This window comes from Pinus tabuliformis, chromosome 8 (assembly GCF_031772625.1).
Source record: "Pinus tabuliformis cultivar Carrire ecotype Pingquan chromosome 8, CPIR1, whole genome shotgun sequence".
Classification (NCBI taxonomy): Eukaryota; Viridiplantae; Streptophyta; class Pinopsida; order Pinales; family Pinaceae; genus Pinus; species Pinus tabuliformis.
The window spans coordinates 1,960,811,667-1,960,838,044 of record NC_142294.1 but is presented as its reverse complement, the minus strand read 5'-3'; the positions used below and the strand labels follow the sequence as shown (position 1 = coordinate 1,960,838,044).

Below are 26,378 nucleotides of genomic sequence, written 5' to 3'. Positions count from 1 at the left end.
CTGTTGATACCAATGGAACTTTATTACGCCACATGATTAGGGAGTTTACTTACTAAATTTGACCAGATATTATGATTGCATTCACGAGCACTACCATTTCTAACATCATTGGTCAATGCAGCTCGGTGGATCACAACATTAGCATGACCATCAATTGTATATGACACATCTATCCCCTCCACAATTATATGATATTCAACAATATCATTGTCACAATGTGACAAACTCTCCCTCTCATTTGTCACCGCTGATGTGAGTGCTGTAGAATAACCGTTTTCATCTATGCAATTATCTTGTAATATATAGGTCCGATTGTCATTGTCTTCAGATATGTCCATATTGGAGTAACCAAAAGTTGTTTTGTGAGGCCGCAACCGTTGGGAAAGAGATCGTATGTCCCTGGAAAGTATTTGCTCAATCAAAATTTGAAATTCATTTGGAGATGAGTATAAGGACTGTTTTCCCTGTAGAAAAGACCAGAATTGGCAAATCCAAATTCCCTGGTTAGATAAACAAGACGAGGAAAAACTCCCATTGCTTCTTCCTTAATATATTCATAAGTGCAAACAACTTGACTTTCAAGGAAGATACGTGGATAAACATAGAACATTTCATTTTTCCTGTGTGAAAGATCTTACCTGTGCTTCCCAGCAACTTGCAAGACTAATTGAGAAGTCTGGGGAGAAGTTAACAGATGCCACAGCTAATGGATCATCCACACCATCTGCCTGCAGTCAAGAGGCAAACTGAGTAAATGATAAGTACTGTGAAGAGTCCAACCTTAAATTCAAAGACAGTATGTTGGGATCATTTTAGGAGATAAGAGAAGAGGCAAACTATTTTCATTCCATATATTTTCTATAAGGAATCTACAGTTGCACTTCACAAATATCATGGCCAATAAAAAGAAAGAATTATACAACATGCTTAATGCTGTTTTCTTTAGAATGTAGTCTATTTTCCTGCCCCTAATCCAAAATTAATAGTTGTTAGAGAACAAAATTCTGCTACTTCATACAATCTCTTTTCTTTCAACATGCAAACTTTTCACCATCTGTGTCACAGCCTCCACATTAGTAGACATGAATGACTTTCTAAGAGCTTTACAATATTATAAATTTAGACCAACTTTTATTTTGCAAGTAATTTTAATTTTAATACTGGTCCTATATTTTGTAAAATGAGTAATTGCTGAAATTATGGAATATCATTATAGAGAATCATCCTTCATTAGAAATATATGGAACAGTAAATACAAAAAACTAATGTGTTAACAAATAGTATACAACATCTAGTGTTTACTATCTCGATAGCTTATTGATTCTATGTTATCCTCAATTATAAAATCTATAATAATATCAAGGATTTTTCCTGGGAAAAGTCTTAGAAGTTAAAACTGAATATTCAAAAGTTTGTGGCAGAGTGTTTAATTTGCTAACAGAACAGAGAAGAGACGATCAAAACCCAAGTCTTCTAGGACCATTAGCCATACCAAGTCAGCTTAGGAAAAGCTCTTAATGAATTTTATCAAAGGTTTACCAAAGTCTGAAGGGAAGAATGTATATCATGGTAGTGGTGTGTCAACTCAAAGTATGCCGATTTTTGCTCGCTTATACTTCTATAGCAAGTACAATAGCCATAACATTCATGGAAATGATTCAAAAGCTAAATGGAGAGCCCAATATTATTTCAAGTAAAGAGCTCTAGTTTTCACTTGTAATTTTGAGACTGACTCGTTTTCTTGTTAGGGTACTCAACTGGTTTATATCCCTCTAACCATCCCCAATCTGATGGATGCACTAGGACTGTGAATAAATGTTTGCAAGGTTTTCTCCATTGCTTTGCATCTAATAAATGGCTACAAAGGATCAAATCATTATCTTTGGCAGAATGGTGATTCAACATTTCCTTCATTCATCTAAAATATCTCAATTTATGGCACTCTATGGGTATCAATCTTCCATCCATCACATCACCCTTGAGAGGTGAAGCTAAACATCAAAGAAAGTATGTTTTGTCTCATCCATGAAATGGAAGCATCTCGCTTTTCACTAGCTTTACTAATGAAATTTTTTAGCAAAAGCTCCTAGCTCTCATTAAATAATTCGACCCCCTTTTTATGTGACTAAGTAGATTGAATGTGGATTTAATAAATCAACCACTTTACAACTTATGACTTTAAGGCAATAAACCATGATAATTTACTCAGAGACATGATTCAGATCTACGCCAAGTTCCAGCTCGAGACACAAACCAGTGACAAAATATTGCTCTTCAACTCATTTTTCCATGCAAAGGAAACTCAGACCATGCCTCAATTGCTTGTTAGGAAGCATGACTTGTACCTGCACCTGCCAAATACATAAAGTTGCTAATTATAGACGTGCCTAAAAAGGCAATCTTCCCCAAAAAGAAAAAAGCAAAAAATATGAATTTTGGCCAAATGACGTATTGGCCCATAATTACAAAAAAACAAAAAAAGTGAAAAAGCAAACTGTTGAAATTGGCAACTAGGGCCAAACTCCATGTGGATCATCTTATTTATGGCAGCTGATATTTTTCCTGGATAGCAGATCAAAGAGGGACCTACATCATCTACAAATTACCAAGAAAATCTCATCATCAAGCAAGTCCACTTGGAGAAGGCAACTTGAAGATCCTAGGAAGGCAAGTCATCAAGTCTTCAAGGAGAAAGCAAATCCACTACATCTAAAAATCTATCAAGTATATGTCCCTTTTGAATATACATCAATGTCTTTTTGCAAGGAAAGCAGCAAATTGGTAGGTACCAATAACTTTCTTGCATGGAAGAATAGGACTGATTTACTTCTCAAGGAGAATGAACTTCTGGAACATGTCAAAGGGAATATCACTATCCCTGCTAAGGAACAAACTCAAGCCTTAGCCAAGTACAATAAGGTTGAGACAAGCTCAAAGGATTCTAATACAGTCTATCAAGGACTCTCTCATTCCTTATGTCTCCAAATTTAAAACATCAAAATAAATCTATGATAAACTAGTAGAGATATTCTCGGTAACCACAACTGGAGAAGTGATATCTCTACGAAATGAATTGTACAAGATGAAGATATCAAAGGAAGGAATAAGCTCCCTACTTCATGAAGATCTCTGAGATGAGAGATCAACTTCAAGAGTTAGGGGAAGTCATGTCCGACAAAGAAATGACAACTGTAGTACTCAATGCTCTACCTGAGGATTGGGGCAACTTCACATCTAGCATATATGCCAAGAAGGAAGCTACCACACTAAGTGAAATGTGATCTCTACGCAAAATAGAGGAAACCAAAGTCAAAGCCAAGGAAGATGTGGGATCAAAGGAGCAAGCATTTGCTACCATGGCCAAGAGAGGGAAAATTTGGGAAATTTGGTCCACGAAGAACAAACAACAAATTTATTTCCAAAATCCAATGCTATGGATGCCAAGAATATGGACACTACAAAAGGAATTGTCCTAAGCTTAAGAAGGACAACAACAACAAAAGAAAGAGGGAAGAAGCTCACATGACTCAAGAGGTGAAAGAAGAAGAAAAGAAGCAAAAAAAGGAAGATCCTCTAGATCTCTACTATGACTAAGTCAAACTTTTTACTTAAAGTCTTCTTTCAAAGTTTTGAGTAGGATAGGAGCATGTAGGAATAAAATAAAAAATGCATGGCTAGAAATATCTTCTAGAATCTAGAGGCATGAAGTACATAGAGTTCTTGATACTCATGTAGAAAGAGCATTTATAAATGAAAACAAAATGCATGGTTAGATATATCTCTAGAATATAGTAGCATGATGGACATAGCTCAAGATATTCATATAGAAGGAGCATACTATAATAGGACTTCATCCACAATGAAAGATAATTGATCATGATTAAGAATCTTAGAAGACCTCCATCATCAAAAGGAAAGAAACATTTGCTAGGCAAGGGTCTTTAAGATCCTATGATGGAATCTTCAAAAGAAGGTTCATGAACCAAAGCAGATGTCTCATTGGGAATCCCATTCATGGGATTCGAGAAAAGGATGATATGCAGGCAAGATAAGATGAAGCAAGAAGGACCACACCAAGGACAACCAAATGAAGCCAAGATGATCAAAGGAGAATCAAGATGAGGTATATATGCATCAAAGGTTAGTCATGTTATCATTTGTATATTATTGAGTCATGGGCATAGTTCTATAACATGATCAAGTAGGAAGAATCTCTTTCACCAATGACATGCACGAAGGCATGTACTACAATGAAATGAAGGTCAACAAAAGAAAATACTCACATAAGGAGTATAAGATTGTTATCTAAGAAGCATGTAAAGAAGAAATGCTAACTAGTCCTAGAAGCAAGCAATGAAGAAGTGCTCTCACAAGGAGCAGAAAGTGGTTGACCAATCTATCCAAGAAGAAGCAAATGAAGAAAGAGATCAAGCATGTGAAGAACACCATGATCACCAAGAATCACTATCTGACAAGATACTTTGAAGATATCTCCTGAAAGAAGGCAAGACAACTCTGACAAAGGAAGGAAAGACCCTTGACACCTATGAAGGCCTTGGAGATACAAAAGGTGCAGATAATTGATTCTACTCTACAAAGATGTCATGATGAAGAAAGCCATCCAGCAAAACTTAATGTTGAAGCAATAACAGGATGAAGTCATGAAGGGCTACTCGACCGAAGCATGGGAACAAGCAAGTTCAACGAAGCATCCATGAGAAGAGTATTTTGAAGCATGGACAAGATGACAAAGGAGTAGCCAGATGACAAGAGATCCTGATATATGACAAGAAGACCACTTTCCACAAAGGAAGCAATGACATGACAAACCAGGAAGGAAAGTGATCAATGGATGGTGCCCTACCAAAAGGAAGTTCGAACCAAGACTTCATGACATCAAAGGAAAGAAGAAGATCAAGCAACTGAAGGACCCATGAAGAAGAAGTTGTTGATGAATGGACAAGTCCCTAGCTAAGAGGGAGTTATAACAAGTTCCCAATTACAAAGGAACTTGGAAAAGTACCTTGTCAAAGGATACTTGGGCATGTCTTCCTCAATTGAGAGGAAGTGATAGACACAACATTCTTGTCTTCACTCGGGAAGAAATAATGGGAGGATTGGGTAATCATATGGCATTCGATACTCTTTGAGGATGTGTAGGGCATCCAAGGCAAGAGTAGGCAAGAGGACCGATATTCTTTGAGGGCTGGGAACCCAAGACAACAATAATCCTAGAAGGTCATACTTAGTGAATACCCGGGTGGGTATGTACCTTGAAAGACAATGACTAAGGTGTCTATAAGTCATTGGTCTCGCCAACATTGTGCTCTGATCTATTGAGAGATAGAGTTGTCAGTCAAGGCCTTGTTGTGGAAACAATGTTGGTTATTATGGTGCTATAACAGATGGATTGCAAATCCGATTCCTCTTATGTGAATTCTTCAAGATTGGAAGATAGCCAAACACCTTGTAATTTTGTATAAATACCTCCCTAGTTAAGAGGGAGTGTTGAAGAAAGTATAACTAGGTTTGGTCTTCATAAATGTACTTTTGATATTTGTATTTATTCAAGAAAAGAAAAATTATTTTTATAATATATGTCAATGAGTTTCTTGCTCATTGAACTAGGTCAAGCACATGTTTAAGTGCTTCTAGGAACCCAAAAGTCAATGTATTTATGTAAGACACTTAGAGGGCATGTTACACTATATATAAAATAGTATAAAGGTCAAAGGAATACCTCCAAGCAAAGTCCAAGTCCTCTCTGTTGACCATTACGTGTCAACTACCCATAGCAATACACCCCCTTTTTTGCAAAAGGGATAGCGCTTGATCGACGTGTCCGTGCCTGTCATCATCAACCCGATCATGTTATGTTGTAAACCCAGTCTGCATGTGTAAATTGTAAATAATCTTAGCAGATATAAGCCATGTATGTACACTGCCTAAGCAAACCTAATTTTCTAGTGATAATCTACGTTCCGGAAGGTTTTTTGTCTCACCGATCCATGATCGGCAGAGTTTTCCTTCAGCCTAACCCCAATGCCGGAATGAATTGTCATTAGAATCTTAGGGGAATCCTAGTGTGTTTCGAGTCTATGTAAAAGTAATTTGTAAATAATCCTAATAATTTGGTTAGGTTATTTCAAATTGCTTGATCTGCTAGATTATATTTGTCGCATAACTGGGTGGTTTATGGGGGTCTATGTCAAATGGGTTTTCCCCCTTGAGATGTAAAAGTGTATAAGTCATGATGTAAAGTGTCTTGAGGGTTAGAAAATGCTTTATCCCCTCATAAGTTCTAAGTCCTAGGTCCTAGGTGATTTTTCCAAAGGCTAAGTTCGAGGATCCAAAAATAATTAAAAAAAAAAATTAAAATAAAAAAAAATTTTAAAAAAATAAATAAAAATTGAAAAATAAAATAATAATAAATGCAAAGTTTTAAATTTTTAATATATTAAAATGCATTTAAAATTTCGACGGATGAGATTAAAAGGGATTTTGATCCTCATCGACGGTCGAGATTAGTTTGACATGGATCACTCGAACTAGCCGTTGGGAAATTTTCCTTTAAATAGGGTGTCAGGGGTCATTTGAGATCAGATTGGATTTGAGAGTCTGGTGCTAAAGAAAGCTCTCTTGTAGTCATTTTTTGTGCAATAAAGAAAGACTTTGGGGTTGAAAATCTTGCTGGTGTTACTCTTCTGGAAATGTTGTAAGATGTTTTATTTTTCTGCATAATTTTATTTTCAGCCATTGATGATAGCTTGATGAAGATTGATTTAGGCACAGGTATCTTGTCTGATCTCTGGGGTTTGAATGATAGTTTAATTTCTGAAATATAATGGCAAGTATCTCCATTTGATCTGAATTTCTCTGTTGTTTTCTCCCTCTATGTTAATGGTTGATTTTAAGTTGTGGAGGAAATCTTTTTTTTAGATTACCGAGCGTTCGGGGAAGTTCTCCGCTGAACCAGCCAACTCCTAGATTGAGTTTTCTGAAAGAGCCCAGCCAGTTTTAATCCCAGGCTTATCATTTAAATTTTTTTTATGAATGCATGAAGGGTTTTCTGAAGCATCTCACATTAAATTTAAACTCTGAAAATATTTATGTGGCATAGCGATAAATCTGGCTACGTAGAGCCTTCAATTTGTAAATACTATAATTCTTTAGCTGGTTTTTGGGTTTCCTTTTTTAGGTTTAATCCTTGCATATATTATTTTTGGGTGTTCTATTTTTTGCAATTACAGGTTGCAGGTATAGATTTTGAAATTTCTTCAGGGTTTTCCATCAGACGATCAGGATTTCCATTATGCAATTTGAAGCAGGAAGTGTTTAAAGATTTCAGTTTCTCTACCGCTCAAGGAAAATTTGTATTTTCTAACAGAAAATCTCAAATTTTTTTATGCTGTCTCCCTATCTGCACCATCTCCAAATCCACGCAGTCTCCATTGCCCACCTGCGTGTTGTCGTTTTTTGCACCATATCTCTACCCATCTCAAACTGCGTCTCCTATCCGATATCTGTATGCTCTTATCCATCGAAACAAACTCACAGTCCCTCCAAATCCGCAGTTACATTCTCCCTTCCTCTGCATGCAAGCTTCTATTCCAGACCTGCAAACGCCTACGCAGCAACAAGCTCAGCCACCTGCAAAACAAAAAAATCACTCACGCTGCCTTGTTCGCCTCTCATGCTGCACGCAGTCTCCCATCGTTCACCCTCCATACCCTCGACCTGCTATTTCCGTGGCTCACTCCTGCAATATCATCAACGTCTCCTTGCTGCCATTCCTCGATCTCAAACCTGCAGTAGAACCCGCACCTCCTCCGCAACATCCAAAATTTGTCGTTCATTCCCTTCAAGTTACAAATGCAAGCTGCCATCGCTACTAGATCCCTTGCAACTTATCCGCAGCCATACGTTTCTCCTTTAACCATTCTCGCAGCTCCTCCTTTACTGCAACACTACCATTCACCTGCTGCTGCCCACATCTCATTTCTTCCACGCTAAACCCTGTATCCACCGCAGCCCTTGATCCCTCATGCAGTGCCAAGATCCCTCATGCAGCAGTCGTCCCTTCATAAGCTTCTCCGTTCCGTCGAACCATCTCCATGCTCCTGTCCAGCAAACCTGCGTTCATATAATCAGTAAATAAATTCACATTTCTTTTAGTTTTCTATATGTGCGTTAGTTTAGGTTAGGGTTATGCCTTTAGTTTTCATTTAAATTTTAATTAGAATTGATTTTGTCTTTCTTATAGTTTAGAACTTTAGAATTTTTTAAAAGTTCCGTTTCATTTAATTTTTTTTTAATTAGATTTAGATTTGACTTTATATAGTTTAGAATTTAATTTTTTTTATTTTTTTTTTTTTAATATTTCGATTTCATTTAGATTTTAATAAATTTTCTTTTAGTTTTAAATTTCACTTCATTTGTATATATTTAGTGTTTGTTTTAAATCTCATTTTCATTAAGTTTAGATTAGATTTTAGTTTTATTTTAATTTTAGATTTAGAACTTTATGTCATAAAAAATAATAGAAAATATAAAAAGCCCTAAAAGGCATAAAATGTTAATTCTGGAGTTTGATTTATTTTGGGTTTAGATTTTCATTTAATCTACAAAATCTCATTAAAAATTAAAAATAATAAAAAAATTTTGGGTTTAGATTTTCATTTAATCTACAAAAATCTCATTAAAATTAAAAATAATAAAATCATAAAAGGTTTAAGAAAAAAAGGTTCCTTTTTATTTTTTATTTTCAGAATTTTTGTTTAGAATAGATTTAGGCTTTTTCTTGATTTTTAATTTTAAAATTTAAATATAAAAATAATAAAAGTATAAAAAAAGGGGCATCTACAGGTTCTTTTTAGATTTTAGATTAGACTTTAGTTTAGATTTTTATTTAAGACTTTAGTTTTTGCTTAGTTTAGTTTTGCTTTATTTATAAATATATAAAATATATATATATATATATATATATAAAGAGGATATTTAAAAAATTATTTTTTTTTGAAAAAAGACTAATTGAAAATTGAAGATTTCTTTTGAAGTCTTTTTTTTTTTTTTTGGTATAGTTAAATGAGCTTAAATGTTTACATCTGGAGACTAACTATTTGAATCTGGTTAGCATTTAAATTTTATGGTTGTTTAATGCATTCAATCTTTAGAAATTTAATTGCTGGATCATTATTAAAGTGTTGAGTTTATTGAATAGCTTGTATCACTTGGATATTCGATGATAAATGATTGTTTTACAAGGTTCATATTTCTGCAACATTTAATAAATAATCATTTAATCATTAACTCCATAAGGCACTCGTACATTAATTCCCAAAATCAATCAAGTACTGGTATTGCCTTGCTGTGTTTCCCAACCCAACTGGTCCACAGTTTGTCTTCCTTCATCCCATAGGGTCTACCCCCTTTAGCCTCGGGAGACGGCTTAAACGGAGAGATCGGGATCAGGGTGACAACGCCCGGTCTGAGTGTTGTCGCGCTGCCCAAACAATCCGTGCGACAATACTCTCCATGCAACAACGTCGCCCAAATGAAGCAAAACAATGGAATAAATTCTTGTTGGCTTGCAGTCTTCTAGTCAGCCTAAAAGGAGGGACAATCATCTATATATAGAGGTTGTCCACTCCATTACAACGTCAACCAAGCATCTCTGAAATCTAAGAAGAAAGGAGGCAAGAGAAAGGGTAAACGAAGGATGAAGAAGAGGTCTCCTAGTGCAACAAAGGAACGAGAAGGAGAACCAAAGTGAAGAGAATTGTTTCTAGGGCTAGAAACAGTGACACGTGCAAAGAAAGGAAGTTCAAGTCTACAGATATGACAGTAGGGACAAATAGTCCATAAACTAGTATTGTTTGGGCTTGAAACTAGGCCTCCAAGGCCTCCCAAGTAAAGCGAAGAAGCTTATCTCTGTAGCGAAGGAAAGGGACCCTAATTCTCTAGGGTACGTACCACATGTGGGAAAATTCGGCAGCAATACAGTCATACACCTATACTTCAAGAAGAGTCTCGAGAAGGGTGTGTCCTTAAGTAAAGAACATCTTGAAGGCCTCCCAAGTAAAGCGAAGAAGCTTATCTCTGTAGTGAAGGAAAGGGACCCTAATTCTCTAGGGTACGTACCACATGTGGGAAAATTCGGGCAGCAGTACAGTCATACACCTATACTTCAAGAAGAGTCTCGAGAAGGGTGTGTCCTTAAGTAAAGAACGTCTTGAAGGAAGGAAGAAGAATATCTCATCAAGAAGCTAACATAGCCAAGGTCTAGAAAAAGCAGTGAAGAAAAGGACTATGTGTTGGGGAGCAAAGTGCTGGAAGGAGGAAGTCCATGTGCCGGAAACATAGTGCAGAAAAGAGGAAAGACTTGACTTGTGCTTGGAGGATATCATCGTCAAGGGTCTAGGGTTTGGCATTGATCAATAAGAAGCTTCAATAAGACAAACTTACTAAAGGGTTTTCCTCTAAAGAGAAGAGAGGTTTTTGGCCCTGACAGAGAGCCAACATTTGTGTTCTTGTCTTTATGTTTTTGGTAGTAGTTTGATGAAACACACACACTAATAATAAGAAGAAGATCAAGCTAAGATAATTGGAAAATTACTTCACAAATTGTTATCAAGTCAAGAAGAATCACATTACATAGAATTGCCCTTGATTCTTCAATTGTGAAGGCTTAACCCACTGTCACCACAACTAACTCTCCCTGCTTTTTACGAACTTTCACCGATGGGAGGAGTCCTGGTAGTGTAGGGATTCACTTGTAAAGTATATGTCAATGGATAGGTGAGAAGTGACCTTGAAACCCCTTTCCCAAGGATGGAGTGAAGAATGAAGCTTGCTTGCTCTTTAAGCAAGGGACTTGGTCCACCAGGATAAAGGGTCAGGATTAGAGGATTGAGGGAGAAAGGATATGCTTATGAACATGTTTCTCAATCCCTATAATCCTTGGGAAACTTGGATTCCCAAATGGTCCTTGGCAAACAGTCTTTATTGAGAAGTGGGACCACAAGGGGCCAAGTGGACCTAGCGCAGGTTCGGGGATGGAATGCAACAACCAATGATGTTCCTATCCTCAATAAGGTGAGGGGAGAGGACCAAACCAAAATAATTTCTTCAAAAAGTTGAATTGATCCTATTAAGGTCTAGCCTTGGGGATGCCTAGGCACAATTCGATCCTAGGGCTAGGGCTTGAGATTCTCAAAGATTCCATCGTTAAAATTGCCTCAAATTTGGAGGAGAGAGAGGGGACCCACCAGCGCAATAGCCTATAGGAGATCAAATTTTTTCCTTTGGTCAATTCTCAGGAAATTGATGCCCTAGGTGACCTAATGGGGCTAGACTTGGGGAAAATGGGGGAAATGGTTAAAAGAGGGTTGAAATGATCACCCTTTTTGAGGGATCAGTGCCTAGTTCACTTGGGGATATGGAGTCAAGGATAATGATGAGTAAGAACTTGGTTTCTTGATCAAGGAGGCCCAGAAAGTCAACTTCGTCCAATGTTGAGAGAAAGAAAAGAAAAGTGACCTTCAAGCATTTATACTTCAAAGCAAATGATGCAAGCTTCTCGAGATAAATAAATCTCTAGGACATTTCATTCATATAACATTGGCCCATACATTAAATTAGCTAAAACATGCTCAATTCCACATTTCGACAATGCAACAACTAGCCCTAATTTTAGCAGTATGCAGCAACAAGAATAATAGCATCAAAATTTACTTACAACATTATAGAGTATATCTAACCCACATTTCGCTTGCTCAATAAAGCTCCAAGATAAGAGAAATAGCCCAAATTGATACATCAAAATTCATCCATCTCCAAAAATATCCACCAAGGAAAAAGTGCAAAAATTCTCTATGATTAGAGAAATCCCAAGTCAAGTGATGATACAAATGAATGTATCCAACATCAATATATAGCCTCCTAAGGAGTTCGAATAAGCCTATGGACCTACATTAGCCACTAATGATAAAATAATGTGCAAATAAAACCCCTATTGGTGACAAACCCACAAAACTAGCTCTTAAGTGTAAAAATAAGCCTCACAAGGGGCCAAATAATAAAATGTACATCTCGTGGGCCCTCCATAGGCATAATAATATCCAAAAGTGCCATATTGAGGAATAAATTCCTCGGAATATGATGGATAAGGGGGTGGCCCCTTGTTTTCCAAGTAGTAGACCTGTGGTGCTCCCAGTGGGTCTGAGGGCACATAAATGACCCCATCGGTCTCCATATGAATCGAGAGCCTGTAGATCTTTTGCAAGGGTCCAAGTGGTGGAATGAACGTTGCCATGACATCGTACAAGTTCTAGCACACCTGCCAAGAATGTGGGACTCCTATGGGAGTCTGCTGGGCATAATGTACCAAACATATCACTATCATCCCAAAAGTGGATCGCTAGTAGTCTCTGAGCATCCATGAAGATCTGTGGAGTGTTGTCCATTGCTGTGGAGACTGATGGCTTTCTATGCACACCTCACATGTGCCAATGTAGACCTCTAGGGGTTAGGATCCAATATAGGGAGACCAAACCCAAATCGAAACCACCTGTAATCCTACATAAGATCCAATGCATCCCCCTAGGCTTCAGTCATTAAAATAATTGAGTAAAAGAGCTTACAAATCATGGATAACAAAGTGGGCACTTAATGGCATGCCCTTCCGTATGGGCTTTGGAATGTGCTAGTGTTTCCAAGCTCCAAAGAGGGTTATCCAAGTACCTTATTAGGTGGTTTCAACCCTTAAGGGGATAGTAGGTCGAAGGTACATCCCTTTAATGGGGGTGGTAAGTGACAAATAAGTGGAATGAAATAGGGAATGAGAGGGGCAATCTTGGGCCACATAGTGGGGCATAGGGGTAGCTAGATAAGGGAAGCCCACACCTGGGTATGTAATGTATAGGAGGGAGAAATTGTGGTACATGAGGTGCCCCCGACCTTGATTTTTCCACCCTTCTTTATATACCTTTTTCCTTTTATGGATTTCTTTAATTAACTAAGGGCTCAAAGGACAAGAAGATACAGCAGTGATTACCCCCTTTTAGGTAGGGTAGTTCATTGCCCTAAAAAGGGTTGGGACAATCATGGGTCCCTGAATGATAAAGGAGACTCGTCTAGGGCCTATGGAACCAGGGTGATGACCATGGATGGGGATAGAGCTCATGCATTGGCTTTTGCCCACCTGCTGATTATTTTGTCCCGACCATCTTTTGCCTTTTATGGTACAATTTGCTGTTAAATGTGGCCATTTATGCTTTTCACTTTTTTTTTTAATTGCTTCAACCTTCGGGACATCATTCTAGGCTTGACCCAAGGTGGAGGGGCAAGGGGATAGGGAGGCTAGCCCTATGTGGACCCAGAATGGGAATGTGGAACCAGGTGGGAGAAATGGTGAATGGCATCTAGTGAGTGGAAAGGGAGTAAAATATGTGGGTAAAGGAACGGGACCACGCACCCAATGTCGAGGTTTCCCAAGTAGTACCATCCTAGAACCAAGTGGTCAATAAAGGAGATTCCACAGGACTAAGATCCAAGGGTAACAACCAAAAGAGATCAAGGAAACAAGAGTACAAACTAAGGCCATTTTTCCGCCAAATCCCCCATCAATCCATACCCATAAGTATCTGTTGAAGTTTCTAAGTCTACTTAGTTAGAAACCCTCCATGCACTTTATCTGATTTATTCCTACCTACTTGTTATGTTACTTAACAAGTTATTTACAATGTAAATACTGAAAATAAACACTAGTGCATGCTCAACATATTACAAATCAACAATTAAAGGAAACAGAAACAATCACACCATATGACACCATTATTTTTGGACATATGTCCCGGGAAAAACCCAATGTGGGAAAACCGGTGCAACTATCTGAGGGTTTTCTTATTAAGCAATATCAAAGTACAATCTGGGTGTCGAAATTGGCCTACCCAACAGAGATTTTCCTTAGCAGTAATACCTCTCAGTTTGAGACAAATCTCCTGCCTGAAACCCCGGATAATCCTTCTGGCAGCCCCTCAGCACCAATCTACCCCAGAAACCCCAGCGTCAACCTCTCTGCCCAGCGCTGGCCTTGTGTCACCCCGGATGGATCTGTGTTAGCTTTAGGAAGCCCTGTGTCAGCCCTCTGGCCCTCTGCGTCAGCAACGCTGGCCTTTCTGAGGCTTTGCGCAACCCCCAGCTACCTCTGTGTGGCCTTGCGTGAGCCCTGGCTGGGTTTGCGTCACTCTTTCCGGCTACTGCGCTGCTCTCCCGGCACTATCTCCGCCTCTCTGTCTCTTTGTACTCAATGCCCCTCAGTAGCAACACATGATCACTAATTCTATCTCTTTTAGCAAACCCCACTCTAGAGAATAGAATGACTGATCACTCTGGTGTACTCTCCAAGTGACCCTCAAGCCACCTCTTATACTTTTCCTGTTGACATATCAACAGCCGAGATTAAGTCCCTAATCAACGGCTAAGATTAGATCTGGATTGATCCATGTATTTTGGACCATTCTAACACAGTTTCATACTAATTCCCATTAATATTTTATTTTCCCTAAGTTTAGACTTAGGGACTCCACTAAAAATATTAATTATTTTAGTATCTCCTAAACTGTTTAGAATCTTCCCAAACCCTTTCTGGGTATTGGGGATCTCATGTGCCCCAAGCTCTCCACCAAATTTCATGGCTAGAGAACATCCGATGCTACCCCAAATCAACAGTATCCATGATAAGTAAATCCAATACTCAATTACCAAATGACAAGACATACCTTTAGCTTGGAGAGCCCCACCTTCAAACATACGATTAAGACAGGTTGTTGAGGGACCACATGGCTGGCTCAGGTGGCAAATAAATGGCACAACGAGCTAGTAAGAGGCATCAAGGGGCTGCTAGCTGTCAACTGAGGCTCATCATGGAGAAAAAATTTCTCCTCGGGATATCACCCACAAAGTGGTGGGTAACAACCACTTTGATGTAGAGGTTAGGATCTACGGAACTCTCAACAAAACCAAGTCTCAATACGTATGCATCCATTCTAGCATATCATGCTCTAGGTGCTTGCTTCACGCTATATAGAGCCTTCTTCAATCTACAAATGTGTGTCTCCCTCTTATGGACTTCAAATCCTTGAGGTTGTTCAATGTAAACCTCTTCATCAATGATCCCATTCAAAAAAATTGTTTTAACATCCATTTGATGAATGTTTTATCCCATAATGGTAGTCAAAGAGACAAGCAATTTTATGGTTGTATATCTAGTTGTAGGGGCAAAAGTTTCTTCATAGCCGATACCTTATTTTTGTGAAAAACCTCTGGCCACAAATCTTGTTTTATACTTATCAATGCTCCCGTCCACAACATGCTTTATTTTGTATATCCATTTGGAAGTGACGATAGATTTGTCACTTAGTCTAGGAACAATTTCCCAGACATCATTCTTCATAATCGAATAGTATTCTAGGTTGCAGACCATAGGTGATAACAATGATGTTTTGAAATACACTCAAGGAAAAGTACCTGGGCCTCCGGAAAATGCTTCCGCTAATGCCAAGAACAAGTACAAGAAAGGTGAGTTAACAGCAAAGCAAATTATAGCTAATGGTTTACAAGATAATTTACTTGCATGCGTTGGAAATTTAAGGAAGTTTAAGGACATGTATGATAAGATAGCTCGCATGTATGAAGTCAACAATTTGAATGAAATCATCTCCTTGAAAGATCAACTCAAAGACATGAAAATGAAGAAATGAGAGTTTGTGCAATCCTTGTTGATTTTTGGTAGCATCGGATGTGCTCTAGCCTTGAAATTTGGAGGAGAGGCTAAGGCACATGAGATCTCCAAGACCTAGAAATCATTTTAAGAAATTTCACCCGGATGAGGAGTTATTAAAATAATTAATATTTTTAATGGGTTCCTAAGTCTAAACTTGGGAAAATAAAAATATTAATGGGTATTAATAAAGATAAGGGTGAGAAGCTTCTAAGAGATGAGGATCAAGTCTATTTTAATCTTAGTCGTTGATTAGAGACTTAATCTCCGCTGTTGATTCATCAACAAGAAAAGTATAAGAGAAGACTTGAGGATCATTTGGAGACACACCAGTAGATACTCAATATCTCTAGGAAAATTGATTCTCAAGTAAAGGAGATCGATTTCAGAGGGAGAGTTGCAAGGTGGAGGAAGATGAGGGCATCAACAACAGACAGTGACTGAGGAGGAGGTGACCCAAGGACAGTGGGAGACAACACAGAGAGAAACGCAATCCAGAGGAGAGATGTGGCCCTCACGCAAGCTGACGCACAGGGACGCAGAGCTACTCAGAACCACATTGAGCCACGCAGAGTGATGCAGAGGCAACGCAGGAGTGGGAGAAGGGTCTCCAAAGTGTCAGAAAGTCTCAAAGGGAAAGTCTCAAGTGTTTTCTTTCAGTTTCTCTGTAAAATCATTCCTTGTAAAAGCAATTGCGGTTGAAGATTAATTAAGACCTCATCTGCTGCACTGGATTTTCCGCATTGGGTTTTTCCAGGGACAATTGTCCAAAAAAAACTGTGTTGATGTGATTGGTTCTTGTGCATGTATTTTTCTCTAGGTAATTGTGTGATAACTGCAGTAGAATTTATTTTAATATTTGTTGAAGGGATTTCGTAAATAACTTATTGTGAATAATAAGTAGGTGAAATAAATCAATTGTTGTAGTAGAATTTCAGTTTAGAAATTTTCACATGGTATCAGAGGAGAGATCCGGCAACAGGAGAGGAAAATCAACTATGGGTCAAGAGCATGATGCAGAGGCATCCACTCAAGGGGACTCGCGCAGATTTCCAGAAGAATGCACAAGGGACATGAATTACGATTATTCTATGTTAGCTTCCAGATTGGAAGAAGAAGTCGCTTGCTTAGCAAGCTTTGCCTCCTTTGAGGTTTGGTATATAGACAGTGGAGCTTCCTGGCATATGATAGGAATCCGAGAATGTTTTTCAGATTATCAGGAAGAAAGAATGAATTTTCAGATCACCATGGGAAATAAGGCAAAGTGTACTCCAGTAGGAAGAGGTACTGTAGTCTTTCAAACCGAAGCAGGAGAGCGGCTTCGAGCAACCAATGTGTTGCATGTGCCAAGATTGGGGATGAACTTACTCTCTGTATCTCAACTTCAAAACAAGGGCTATGATGTTTTCTTCATTAGGGAAAAAGTATATGTCAAACACTTGAGTTGGAAAAAGAAGGCCCAGATTGGAATCATAAGTAATAGGTTGTACAGGTTGTAGCTAGAATCACCAATGGCACTGATAGGCAGTAATGGAGACAAAGATTTGAATGAACTATGGCATAGGAAGATGGGACACTTACACCATGGGGCTCTAAGAATTCTCAGGAAAACAGTATCAGGAGTTCCAGAACTAAGTATCGAATGAGATGATGTATGCAGAGGGTGCGCTCTGGGCAAGTATGCCAAAGTAGCGTTTTCCAGAAGTAACAATAGGGCTAAGAGTGTGCTAGGATTGATACACTAAGATATCTGCAGATCAATGTCCACAAAAGCTCTTAGTGGTGCCGAATACTTCATCACCTTCATCAATGACCATTCCAGAAAGACTTGGATCTACTTTCTGAAAACCAAGGATGAGGTTTTTGGTCGATTCAAAGAGTTCAAGGCTCTAGTGGAGAATCTGACAGGAAAGAAGATAAAAGTGTTGCGCTCAGACAATGGTGGAGAGTATGTTGACAAGGACTTCACCGATTTTTGCGCTAAGGAGGGCATCATAAAAGAGTGGACAACTCCCTACAATCTGGAGCATAATGGAGTAGCAGAAAGGAAAAACATGACTATTGTGGAAGCAGTTAGGGCAATGTTGTATGATCAGGATATGCTTAAATTCTTATGGGCAAAAGCATGCAGCACGATAGGTTATGTCCAGAACAGGACTCCGCACAGGGCATTAGGTAAAATCACTTCGGAGAAGGTCTTCACAGGGAAGACATCTGAAGTCAGTCATTTCAGGATATTTGGGAGTTTAACGTATTGTTGTATACCCGAAGAAAAAAGAAAGAAATTAGATCAAATTGCTGAGAAAGGATATCTTGTGGAATATAGCGAGAATGCTAAGGCATATAGAGTTTATCTTCCATGGAGAACAGAGCTTTCAGGAAATCCCGAGAAATGTCTTCCAAGGAGCAGTCGAAAGACGAGCCATTGGTCAAACCACTACGACCAATAGAAACTAGTACCAAAAATTCTCCTAAAGACAAAGCTTCAGAACAAGAGGAATCTCAGGAAGAGGAAGAACTGATAGATGTGCCTAATACTAGTGGAAGAATGAGTGGGGAACTCCAACAGATTCTACGGGATGCAGAGGACTTCATTGGTGCACCCAAGAATAATAAAAGGAAGCGAAGACAGCCAGACAGATACCAGGCCTTAGTAGTTCACGTTGGGGAACCTTCTAGTTTTTAGGAGGTCATTCAACATCAAGTATGGGTAAATGCTATGGTGGAGGAATACAGCTCTATAATGGTCAATGATGTCTAGGAAGTGGTACCTAGGCCTCAAGACAGGCCAGTGGTAGGTTCGAGATGGATCTACAAGGTCAAATATGTTGCAGACAGCGGTGTGGAGAAATACAAAGCCAGGTTTGTGGCTAAGGATTATGCTAAGAAGGAAGGGATAGACTACGAAGAAACCTTCGCCCCAATAACCAGGTATACTTCTATTAGAACAGTGATATCTCTTGCAGCACAGAAGGGGTGAGAGATTCATCAGATGGATGTCAAGACGACATTCTTGAATGAGGTAATAGAAGAGAAAGTATACATTGAACAGCCAGAAGGTTTGAGACACATGAGAAGAAATCTCATGTATGCAGATTAAAGAAAGCCTTGTATGGGCTTAAACAGGCACCTAGAGCATGGTACAATCGAATTGATGGCTACTTGCAAAAGATGGGGTTCGTCAAGAGTTAAGCAGACCCTAATCTCTACTATCTTGTTGTAGAGAATGAGCCTCTAATCCTAACATTATATGTGGATGATCTCTTCCTGACAGGATCATCCAGGCTCATAAAAGATTGCAAAAAGAACCTAGCCACAGAATTCGACATGAAGGATTTGGGACAGATGCATTATTTCCTGGGGTTGGAAGTTTGGCAGCAGAAGGATGAGATCTTCCTTGGACAAGAGAGATATTGTTAATTTTGGGTATGTTCTATGATTTACAATTTATTTAAATTTTCACAGTTAGCAATCACATCAGCATTACAGTAAATTGCAGATAGAACATAAATATAAATCGCAAAAGACAAGCCAAGACAAGAGGACACAAGATGTGGCGCTAGCCAGGGACAAACCCCACAATGTGGGGAAACCCTTGATCAATTCTTCTTTTATGTCCTTCGACGTTCAGCACAGAGAGAGAGAGAGAGAGAGAGAGAGAGAGAGAGAGAGAGAGTACATTTACATCAGAAGTCAACACTTTGACTTATCTAGATCTGAGCATAAATAATCTCCTATAACGATGAGATCAGTTGAAGACATTCTGCTTCAATTGATTCTCCAAAATGATGGCTTCACCTATCATAGTGCTGCCTTTTGTCCATTTGCTGCACCTTACCGTGTAGCACCATCATGTTGCATCATGCATCATCATGCTGCTCATGATCTCTATGCTGCCAATACATCATGCTGCCCATACATCATGCTACTATACCAAAATATCACTGAGCTATTCTCATCTATCCAAGAGAGGTTCCAGCACTGTTAGTGCAACCCTCTTGCCCCTTGAACAACTTATCCTAGAGGCTGCACTGTTTCTTGTAGTTCTGCCCCTCAACAACAATGTCAACATACCCAGAACAGATCTCATGTGGCATAAGGACATTATCATCTTGTTGTTCCTCCAGCTAGCTCACAGCTGCACAATGATTGCTTCATTATATTGCAATATATTATGTTGAAGCTGCTACAGGTATATCATAGATTGGTGACTGCGTCCTCATGCCCAGATCACATGCTACCTGATCTACGCTGCCAGATTCGAGAACTTCACAGGATTGTCTCAAACGATGGCTGCGTTCTTCATGAGGCCATGACTGCACCTAAAACCATGGTGCAGTCAATACCCTACTACAGATTTTCTTCATGCTTGACTGTGGTCTATATCACTGCAGCTACTCTTGATGCCTGCGGCTATCCTTTATGACCGCAGCTTCCTTCATATTACTGCAGCTTCCCTGTGTGTAATGACAGTCTTCATCTCCATCAACAGCGTGTGAACAACGTATGACAACACATCTCCATGACCTGTGTATATCAACTTAGATGTTTCCATGAACAACGTAGATGTTTCCATGACCTGTGTATATCTGCGTAGATGTTTTCATGAACAGTGTAGATGTTTCCATGACTTGTGTATATTTGTGTAGATGTTTTCATGAACAACGTAGTGTATAAGGCTTCTTGACAGCGTGTTAGGGTCTGTTCTTGATAGCAATAATTCTTTTCTTAGTTGCGTTATAGAGGCTTCCTAGACTGGGTAGATTAGGCCTCACTTTAACCACATAGGAGCTCCCTTGACTGCGGCTAGGTGTCTCTGTTTGTTGCGTAGATCAACTTGTGGCTAGGGCATCACCATAAGGGCTAACTTATTACTCTTGGTGTCTCACTCCTTCTCTAAAAACCCAAGACGTGGAGAGGAGGAGATCACTCAAGAATGTGTGTTCAAATGACATCAAATCCTCATCTATTTATACCAAAAGCGCATAGGTTGAATAGACATGACATTTGGGCTTCTAGAGCCTACATAAGAGCTCGTCGGCTTGATAATAATTACATAATCAAAATAAATTCATATCTCCATATATACTTATCGGAATCGGATGATCTTAGGATCAATCCTACACCTCTCGACAAGAGGGATCCAATAAAAATATCAGCTGCCATAAATAAGCTGACCCACATGGAGTTTGGCTCTAGTTTCCAATTTTAACACTCCCTCTCAACTAGGGAGAACTCCATCCGTTGATCCATATGTCCGACTGTACTATCTCTGCCATCAGTGCCCTGCACTGCTCTGCCTAGCTCTGCTTAGCTCTATTGGCTCTGCTTTGCTCTACTCAACTCTGCTGACTCTGCTGGCTTAGCTCTGCTCTGCTCAGCTGGCTTAGCTCAGCTCTGCTAGCTCTACTGGCTCTGTTCTGCTCAACTTTGCTCTGCTGAACTATGAAGAAGAACAATTGATCGAGAATGTCTCATACCATTCTCCACTGACCAGAAGTCAGTCTCAGAGTGCGTACCACTGGTCCCAGACCAGTGTCAACCGACCCAAAGTCAGCATCATAGTGGGTACCACCCCTACCACTGGTCCCAGACCAGTCCTCCACTGACCTGAAGTCAGTCTCAGAGTATGTACCACTAGTCCCAGACCAGTGTCAACCGACCCAAAGTCAGCATCATAGTGGGTACCACTCCTACCACTAGTCCCAGACCAGTCGTCCATTGACCCGAAGTCAGTCTTAGAGTATGTAACACTGGTCCCAGACTAGTCCTCCACTGACTCAAAGTCAGTCTCAGAGTATGTACCACTGGTCCAAGATCAGTCTCAACCATAGTATTCAAAAGGCCAGTTAGCAGGCCCATCGGTTGGAACCGGTCAAAAAACCCGGTCAGACACCCTGTTTGGCCAAAAATTGGAGCTAACCGGTCCTAACCGGCTAGTTTAGGACGAAACCGACCGGTTTGTGGTCAAACCGACCGACTTTGTCCTAAACCGGCCGGTTTATTGCCAGGGCAAGTATAACCCCCACAAAATGCATTTTTGTGAGTTTTGACGCTGTTTTGAGGGAAATTTGGGGTTGCTTTCCTCCAAAAATAGTCCCTCCAAGAAAAACATGCCTACCCTCTCACTTTCCTGACACATTTCAACCCTAACAATGTTGGAAATTAATGGTAATGTTAAATTCTTAAAGTAAAAGTGACATTTCCTTTAATTTTCATTTTCATCCTTTTACTTAAATTTTTAACATTACCATGAAATGACTCGGGATGTTTGAGAGTGGTTTCGACCTCATTGGATTTCATATGGAGAAACTAGAATTTTAGATTTCACTCAAAATTCAGCAGACTTAATGGTTTTCAGGATTTCATGGTTTGGGGGTGTTGACCACTACATGTCAACTACCCATAGCAGTACACCCTGTTTTTCGCAAAAGGGATAGCGCTTGATCGATGTGTCCGTGCCATTCGACTGTCATCATCAGCCCGATCGTGTTATGTTGTAAACCCAATGTGCATGTGTAAATTGTAAATAATCTTAGCAGATATGAGTCATGTATGTAAATTGCTTAGGTGGACCTAATTTTCTAGTGATAATCTACGTTCTAGAAGGTTTTTTGTCTCACCGATCCATGATCGGCAGAGTTTTCCTTCAGCCTAACCCCAAAGCCGGAATGAATTTCGCCATTAGAATCTTAGGGGAATCCTAGTGCATTGATCTGCTAGGCTATATTTGGTCGCAGAACTGGGTGGTCTATGAGGGTCTATGTCAAATGGGTTTTCCCCCTTGAGATGTAAAATTGTAAAAGTCATGATGTAAAGTGTCTTGAGGGTTAGAAAATGTTTTAGTCCCTTCATAAGTCCTAAGTCCTAGGTCCTAGGTAATTTTTCCAAAGGCTAAGTTCGAGGATCCAAAAAATAAAAATTAAAAAAATTAAAAAATAGATAAAAATAATAATAAAATAATAAAAATAATTAAAAAATAAAATAAAATTAAAAAAAATAAATAAATAAAAATTAAAAAATTAAAAAAATAATAAAATAAGTCGAAATTTTGAGAAAACAAATGCAAAATTTTAATTTTTAATTTATTAAAATTTCGACGGATGAGATTAAAAGATATCTTGATCCTCATCGACAGTCGAGATCATTTTGACATGGATCACTCGAACTAGCCGTTGGGAATTTTTCTTTTAAATAGGGTGTTAAGGGTCATTTGAGATCATTCGATCTGTGAGTCTTGTGCTGAAGGAAGCTCTCTTGTAATCTTTTTCGTGTGCAATAAAGAAAGACTTTGGGGTTGAAATCTTACTAGTGTTACTCTCTTGAAATGTTGTAGGCATTTTCATTTTTCTGCACAAATTTAGTTTCAACCATTGGTAATAGCTTGTTGAAGAGTGATGTTGAACACAGGTATCTTGTTCACTCACTAGGGTTTAAATGGTAATAAAATTTCTGAAAATAATGGCAGGTATCTCCATTGGATTTGGATTTTAGTACTGTTTTTTCCCTCTTTATTGACAGTTGAAGTGAGTTGTGCAGGAAATCCAGATTCTGAAGATTAACGGGCGTTTGGGGAAGTTCTAGGCTAAACCAGCCAACTCCCGTAAAGCATTTTCTTGAAGAGCCCAGCCAGTTTCGATTCTGGGTCTATCATTTAAGTTTATTTTTGAATGCATGAGAGATTTCTGAAGTATCTCATAGTAAATCTGAAATTCTGAAAATATTATTGTGGATTACTGACAAATCTGGTTGTTGTAGAGTCATAAATCTGTAAATATTGTAATTGATTTGTAGGGTTTTTCCTTGCATATATTATTTCTGGGTATTTTTTGTTCATTTGTTACAGGTTTTGGAGCCGAGGATACAATCTTGTCCTTAAGCCAGATTTAGGCCCTGGAGGGTAAGATCTGGCCTTAGCATTACTTCTTGTAGGGATAATCTTCAACGGATTTTCAAATTTTCTGAAAAAAAGTCGAGGGTTTATCAAAGTTATTTTGCTGCTCAGGATTTATTTTTTGTTACAGGAAATTTTTTTTTGGGGCAGGCTGGATTGTTGCGATACCTCAGCTCCCTGCGTCCAATCTGCAAGCAGAAACATCAGCTCTCCTCCACGCATTTCTTCTAGCGCTTCAATTCACCTGCGTGCTGCCTCTTTTGGCTTCTTCAAATGCTGCCCAAAACTACATCTTTGTGTCTGTCATTTTCACGCCGTCCATTGCTGCAAATCTGCTCCATTCTTAGCCATCTCACATCTCTCAATCACTCTGTGTCTTCACCATACCCATCGTTTTCCTACGCTGTCCCTTCCTCATCTGCTCCTTTCTCACGCAACTGCATCCTGCAAACAAAGAGCTGTATCCATGCGCAGCTCCTCACTCCCTCTTCCAAACCTGCGATTTTTTTTCCCACGTCCTTGTCCACAGCTCTATCCACGCACTTCCCTTCTGCTATCTCATCCTGCTCTTGCTCCATGCTGTCACTCTTGCACCCTATCCGCACCAAGAGCTTCTCCATTCCCACGCATTTACCTCACACACAACGCAGCTCCTCCCTTGGCATTCCGTCCACCTGCAGCAACCAATTTTTCCTGCGTATCTTCTCTGAACCTGCGTAGCAAACAAAAAATCGATTATTTCTTTGTACGGCTAAGCCTGTTTTGATACGTATGGTGGCTTATTTCTGGGATAGGTTAGATTTTGTTTGATTTATATTTAGAGCCAAGTTTTGTTTAATTAGAATTAAATTCTAATAAAATTTCATTTGGTTAGAGCCTAGCTTTAGATTAGATTTTGGCTAGGTTATATTTTAGATTTTAGTTTAGTTTTATCTTAGTTTTAATTTTAAAATTTTAAAATCATAAAAAATTAAAAAAATAATAAAGGTACCAAAGAAGTTCCTTCATGGTTTTAGATTTTAAATTGTAGTTTTAGCTTTTGATTTATTTAGCTTAAGTTCTAGTTTTATTAGCTTTGGGTTTAGTTATATTTAGTTTAGATTTAAATTTTGTTTATGCAGGCTTTAATTTTGACATTTAAAATTGAAAAAAAAAAGAAAAAAAGTTTAGTTTTTTTTTTATATATTAAAAAAAAAATCAAATAAAAAATATAAAAGATTAAAAGATTAAAAAAAATTTCTTTTCTTTTTTAGACTTTAGTTTAGATTAGATTTTATTTAGGATCTTAGTTTTGTTTTTAGACTTAAAATTTTATAAAAAATATAAAAAACCATAAAATATAAAAATCATAAAAAAATTTGAAATTTGAAAATAAAAAAATTGAGTTTCATTTTTTTAATTTAGCTGTTAGTTTTGTTTCACTTTATAAAAATAAAAAATAAATAATTCTCAAAAAAACATAAAAAAGTGATCTTTAGACTTTTTGTTTTGTTCTATAATTTAGATTTTTTTATTTAGATTTAAGTTTCATTTATTTAGACTTTAGTTTTTGCTTAGCTTAGTTTTGTTTTATTTGAAAATATAAAAATACAAAAAAATTTGGAAATATTTTGCCAGATTCAGTCTTGGCTCAAGGATTTGTCATGTTTGCGATATATCTTAGCATAAAATTTTGACGTGGGATTAATATTTACCATTTTTATGTGGTTAAACATGCTTAAATTTTCATTTGAAGATTAGCTATATGAAAGTGATAACTGATTAGCATTTAAAATTACGTGGTTATTTAAAGCATTTAATTTTTCGAATTTTAATTGCTGGAATATTGTTAAGCCATTGAGCATTTATTGATTATCTCGCATTTGGTAAAAGTTAATCTTTGTTTGAGTTATTTGATGGTAAATGATTGTTAATGAGTTCATATTTCTGCAGCATTTGATAAATAATCATTTAATCATTAATTCCATAAGGCACTGGTCTATTAATTTCTAAAATCAAGCAAGTGCTTGTTTCCCCTTATTGTGTCTCCCAACCCAACTGGTCCACAATTGGTCATCCTTTGTCCCATAGGGTCTACCCCCCTTAGCCGCGGGAGACGGCTTAAACGGAGAGATCGGGGATCAGGGTGACAGCGCCCAGTCTGAGCGTTGTCATGACAATCTGTGCGACAACATTTTTTGGCGCCATTGTCGGGGATAGAGTTTTTTTTCTGTCCTTGGTTCCTTCGACATTCATCTCGTTTCCTTCCTTTCGTCTTTAGCTCTTTCATTGCGAGCCTTTCTGTGTTTCACTTGCTGGCCGGGTGGCAACTCCACTTCATATATCATCTGCAAGAGTGTATACTAGAAGACATCCAAGCAGTCTGTGCAATCCTGCTCCTGATCCTAAAAGGGCTCTCAAGGCACGATTACACAAACTCTCTTCTTGTACACTTCTTGTTAACCTTGGACAAGAAGCCCTCTTTGATATCCATTTGCTTTTTACTAGTCAAGTTGGGCACGACATCATGGATATATATGCCCCTTGCGATTTTTCTAACATTCTAGGGTATCCCAATGATCTTCCATCACTTGGGATAGATAAGTTGCTGAGCTTTCAGGGAGATAATGCGATTAGTGCTAATTCGCATCTGAGAGATTTTAGTATATGGATGGCTAAGTACGCAAGATCTGCTGATTTCGATCATGAGGATGTTAGAATGAC

The 26,378-nt window shown here is 38.4% G+C and overlaps 1 protein-coding gene across 2 annotated transcripts in view; it reads right to left on the bottom strand.

Moving 5' to 3' along the window:
• Positions 1-6: 6 nt before the first annotated feature.
• LOC149244309 (uncharacterized) overlaps positions 7-26,378 on the bottom strand; it is a 194,061-nt gene continuing 167,689 nt past the window's right edge. For both annotated transcript variants that reach the window (XM_089374795.1, XM_089374796.1), the window contains 2 exons: positions 639-728; positions 7-464 (listed from right to left, as the gene is read on the bottom strand). In XM_089374795.1, the coding sequence (XP_089230921.1) occupies positions 24-464; positions 639-728 (531 nt within the window). In that variant the 3' untranslated portion in view covers positions 7-23. The remainder of the gene's footprint in view (positions 465-638; positions 729-26,378) is intronic.